The sequence below is a fragment of the Plutella xylostella genome, chromosome 23 (genome assembly GCF_932276165.1).
Source record: "Plutella xylostella chromosome 23, ilPluXylo3.1, whole genome shotgun sequence".
NCBI classification, from domain to species: Eukaryota; Metazoa; Arthropoda; class Insecta; order Lepidoptera; family Plutellidae; genus Plutella; species Plutella xylostella.
This window is the reverse complement of record NC_064003.1, coordinates 7,890,831-7,896,238: the sequence shown is the minus strand read 5'-3', so window position 1 is coordinate 7,896,238 and position 5,408 is coordinate 7,890,831. Positions and strand designations below refer to the sequence as shown.

The following is a 5,408-nucleotide window of genomic DNA, read 5'->3' as shown; positions in this document are numbered from 1 at the left end:
GTATTGTATTGTATTTATTATTCATAATATTCATTACATGTCAGGGAAAAAATAAATAAAATAATAATAATATAAAAAATAAAGTCATAAGTACCTAAATTAAAATGAAATACTAACATAACATTTAAATGTACTTAGTAGTACAAAATTCAAATACGATAGTCAATGGTAAATTATACAATAATAAAATGTCAAGAATAAAAATAAAAAATAAAAAGAATATACATGTCAGTAGTTACCTATAAGTAAAGAATACAAAAAAAAAATCAAATATAATTTAAGTCTTCCTGCTAATGAATTCACCCACAGTGTAGAAGGCGTGCTGGACAAGCCATCTTTTTAGATATTGTTTGAAAGCTGGCAGTGACGGCGCATCCTTGATCTCAGTAGGTATAGCGTTGTAGACCTCCGGGCCACACACGTACACGGACTGCGCGCACCTCGCCAGCCGGTGCTGGACGGCGAGCAGCTGCCCCGCGCGTCTGGCTCTTTGGCTTTGCTTGTACAACTGCAGATTTTTCCTGACAAACAAGGCTACCTGCAGTATGTACAAGGAGGGTACCGTCAGCAGATTGAGCGCGATGAAATGGTCACGTGCCGACTCATCGCATCGAACTCGGGCTATAGCACGCACTGCTCTTTTCTGCATGACGAATACCCTGTGCCAGTCAGCCGCGCGGCCCCACAGCTCGATTCCATATGTGAGGAGTGACTGGATCGTGGCAAAGTAGCACGATCTCACCACCTCACTCGGGACGGTGGCTGCGAGCCGCGACAACGCGAAGCACGCGCCCCCGAGTCGGCCGCACAGCCAGTCGATGTGCGCATCCCAGAACAGGCCGCTGTCCAGTCTGAACCCTAGAAAGCAGGTCTCATTGACTTGCGACAAGGTTTCATTCTCAAGTGTCACCTGGAGTGGGCGACCGCGTCTACCTGCCAGGTTAAAGTGCAGCAGATGAGTTTTCTTCGGATTCAAGGCTAAGCCATTGATTCGAAACCATTTAGCTAGCTGCCCGGCAACTACACACAGCCGCTCCTCCAGGTCTTCGACTGAGCTTCCAGTGACAGTCGCTGCAACGTCGTCAGCATACATCGTCACGTGAGCGTCAGGTATGGAATCAGGTAGGTCATTCATCAGTAGGGAAAATATAATGTTGGAGACCGACGAACCTTGCGGAACCCCGATCTCAGTTCCCATCTCGAGTGACCTAACCAGCCCTCTTTCTCCCACCACAACTTGTTGTCTATCTGACATGAAGTCGTTAAGGAGATTGAGGGCAGGTCCCCTGACCCCATAGTGCTCCAGTTTGGCCGTGACGATGGAGTGATCAGCCACATCGAAAGCTTTCGATAGGTCGCAGCATAGGACAGCGACATGCCGGTTAGCGTCGCGCGCGCGCAGCACCTGCCACACCACCTCGCGCGTCAGGTCCGTGGTGGACCGGCCCGCTCGGTACGCGTACTGCCGCTCGGTCAGCACGTCCGCGTCGTTGAGGAACTCCGTGAGCCGCGCGCTGATGCCGCTCTCTAGAACTTTTGCAGGAGCTGGGATAATAGCAACAGGGCGATACGCGTTCCCGTCCTCCTTTTTCCCTTTGCCCTTAAAAATTGGTGAAATTTTTACGCGCTTAAGGGACACGGGATATATCCCCTCGCGTATGCATCGGTTATAGAGAGCAGCCAGCGTGGTACAGACCGACGGTGCGATCAGTCTCATTAGGTCGCAGGACATATCATAAATATCTTTACTAGGTTTAGGTGGAATCAGCCTAGTAATGATGACATAGACTTCCCGTGGCGTAAAGAGCCTGAACCGCAGAGATCGGTCTAGTGGGCGGCGCACGGAGCCCAACATCGCACGGGACATCAGGAGGTCGGCCTTTGGGGCGTTGCACTCGGTGGCGGCCTCAACAAAACGCTTGTTCATTGCGGTGAGGAGGTCCACTTTTGAGGCGTATTTGCACCCCTCTGGCGTCTTCACAAGGTCCGTGAAGTCGACCGAGGTCCGAGAATGGCGTCCTAGTTCCTCGTTCACTACCTGCCACATCGCTTTGCACTTATTTTCACTGTCACTAATTTTGTTAGACAAATGACTCGTCCGTTCACGTGTCAACATTATTTTGTATTTGTCAGTGTAAATATTCACCAGCCTATGAAGGTCTGGGTCGTCAAGTTTTGAGTTTAGCTCCAGCAAGTCAAAAATAGTTCTCTTTGTGTTGAGTATTTCCTCTGAAACCCATTGATCACACTGTGCTCGTATCGTCGTGGTACGTAGAGGGAAGCATATTTGAATTTTATTGTATAATGTGTGAATTATACTTTTGGCATCATCGTCCACGCTTCTGATTGGACAGGTGTAAAAGGCCTGCCAATCTACGCTTTCGACTGATGCGACAAAAGTCATTTTATTCGCGCGAGTCATTTGTCTAGTGGTGACAGTGGCCGGCGCGGGACAGGCGGGCACGCAGTCGAGTTGCGCGCGCACGGCGAGGTGGTCGCCGACGTGCGTGGTGACGGGCGCGGCGCGGGCGGAGGCGCCGGCGCCGCGCCACACGTACACATGGTCCAGCGAGGTGCGGGATGCGCCGTGCACGCGAGTAGGGAAGTCCACAACGTTCACCAGGTCATGAGCATATAGGATGTCTGTCAGCTTTTTGGTGTTGGGAGACGTCACTAAGGTGTCAATATTGAAGTCGCCAACTATAATTATGTTTCTAAAATTTAACTCGACTATTTTATCCAACACGTTCTCAAACACAGGGAAGAATTCATTGCAGTGCGTCAAATTGGACCTATAAATACACGCAATCAATAACTCAAAATCAATTAATTTTATAGCAGATACTTCGCACACTTGTTCTACGGATAGTTCACATACTACGTCTATTGAGGCAATTTTATTAATATTATTTTTAACGTATAAACATGTACCTCCGTGCTCAACAGTGGTACGACAGTATGAGGATGCCAGTTTGTAATTTAAAATCGTCGTAGATTGTAAGTTAGCAGTAGTTAGCCAGTGTTCACTGATGGCCAACACATCGCACTGTAGGTCCTGCAGGAGCAGCGCTTCCAGGCGCTTCGTCTTGTTGTTGAGCGACTGCGCGTTCTGGTGAGTCACCGTGAAGGCCCGCCGCGGCGCGGGGGGCGACGCGGGGGGCGGCGCGGGGTCGCTGATGTCGTCACGATGATGGTCGGGTTTACTTGGTGGGGGTGGTGCTGGCCCGCTCGCTCGGTCGGGCGCGCACGAGAAACCAGTCCGAATAACGCACGCCCGGGGGCCACACAGCGGGCGTGTTGACTCGGTCGTAGCAGCTTTCTGGTATGCCAATTATAAAAGATGCGTGTCGGTCAGTTTTTATTTGTCTTTTTTGAACAAAATATTCGTTTGATTTATTTATTTTATTAAGGAATTTTCTTATATTATCCTCAGTTGTGTCTGGTTTAAATGACCAAGCCTGAATATATTTCAACCGCTCGACAGTCTGTAAGTCTAGATCCTCCTTTCCTGCACCCGAGAAGATTTTACGAGACTTAGTTTGAACTCGCGATTTTTTATGAGTGACAATCTTCCATTCGCTGTCGCTAGAAATTGTCGCTAGTTTCGGGGCCGCCTCCTGTACAGCTGACGTCGGATTGTCTTCGGTAGCCACTCGGGAAGTCTCGGGTGGCTTCGATGAAGAATTTGTTGGTACCCGCGGCTGGGACACGAACAGGGTCTTCTTCGCTTGCTTTTTAGCGCTAAGTGCCAAACCTGCGTTCAGCCGAGCTTGTCGGACGGGGCGCTGCAGCGCTGCCGGGGGCGGCGCGGCCTGCTCGGGCGTCAGCTGGCGGGTAGCGGTCAACGACATCTCTGACGTCACTGAATTGAGCCGGGCAATCAGCTGAGATTGATTAGTGATAATCGTAGATTGCTCACCGATCCGTGCTTCTAGTGAACTGACTTTAGCTACCAGTGTGTCCAGTGTTTTCTGCCACTCACTTATCACTGTTTCAAGACGCTTAGCCATAGTTTCTTATTTTTAAAGTAAAAACAATCACAGCAACTACTTTCCGTTGTAAGAGCGAGGTTGTACAGTACAGTATACCCTTTTTGAACACTCTGTATATAAACTGTCGTTACGTACAAAAATATAAAATATGTGGTGCCCAGCCACTCACACAAACTTAAATATTATTAAACCCAACGATATCTATGCAAATTCTATAGAAACCTGACATTAGGTTGATGGATGACGCGTTCCAAACTAAAACTTATTCGATTACAATAATCCGAGCATAAGATAAGCAAATGACTTAGATTTAATATTGCCGCATAAACCAAGATTATCTCGGAACAAAAAGTTTTTTATAACTCTAACACCATCTCTTGCTCGTACTAAGGAACCTGATTAAGAGCAAAATAAGACCAGTTGGAAGTGGCACTACCAGAAAGACGGGTACCAACGTTTATTATAGACCCCGTCACAGTAACCATAAATTATACCAGGCATGGTACAAGTTGTGTGTCCCCAGGCAAAATGCTCCATACGAGACATAGACTTAAGAAAAATCATAAAAGATTAGGGACTATAAAAGGCCTCAAAGGATCATTATCTAGTGTGGGCGGGTCTGAAATTAATAAAGATTAGGGAGTGGCATTTAGGAGTTTACAAATAAATAGATTTGGTTTTTTATCTGGTACACTGGGATGATGCGACAAAATGTCTTTTACTTGACCATTTATCTTCATCCGGCTTTTGGATTTAAAATCGTACAAATTATTTTTCATTTTGTTTAACAGGTAAATCACTGTATAGGGAAGTAAATTGTTATCAAATAATGGCTTCGCCTCTATGACTTATTACGTATAAATAAGTACATGGAAAATAATAACTAAAATTATGTTATTGTCAATGAATTTTCGTAGAATCCACGCTGCTATAATTCGATGATACAAAAGCAATACCTTCATTTTTATATTGAGTTATCCGGGTCATCCCCCACTTCGTCAATCACAATTAGACAGAGTTCACCGGAGTGACAATCAATGTAAAGTCGTGTCCACATTAATATGCACAGGAGCGCCGCTGTACCGCTCACAACGTCGATTTCACTGTCGATTTGCTGCAGAGCGTCGATCGAGAGCCAGTCGAGTGCACTTGCCAACACGCGGTTTGTTTAGTCGAGTAACTCGGGCCGGGGGGTCACTACGTAAATCGAAAAATGAACGAACGAGAGTTGTCACACAATCGGTACGGTTAATGCAAAGAGATAGATTCGTGGTTGTTTTTCTAAGCTACAGAGCGTTGCGCTATTACCGGGTCTATCTCGTTGTATTATTATTATTAAATTCGTTATTGCACAATCATAAGTATGTACATAGGCGAACTTTATGCTAACAGCATTCTCTTCCAGCAACAGTTTCT

General features: G+C 46.6%; 1 protein-coding gene across 1 annotated transcript; it reads right to left on the bottom strand.

Annotated features, from left to right (window-relative positions):
* Positions 1 to 277: 277 nt before the first annotated feature.
* LOC119691374 lies at positions 278 to 4,010 on the bottom strand. Its single transcript, XM_038108634.2, has 2 exons — positions 3,567 to 4,010; positions 278 to 3,319 (listed from the first exon to the last, which is right to left on the bottom strand). Exons 1-2 carry the CDS (start codon positions 4,008 to 4,010, stop codon positions 278 to 280), a joined length of 3,486 nt encoding a protein of 1,161 aa, XP_037964562.2.
* Positions 4,011 to 5,408: the final 1,398 nt, after the last annotated feature.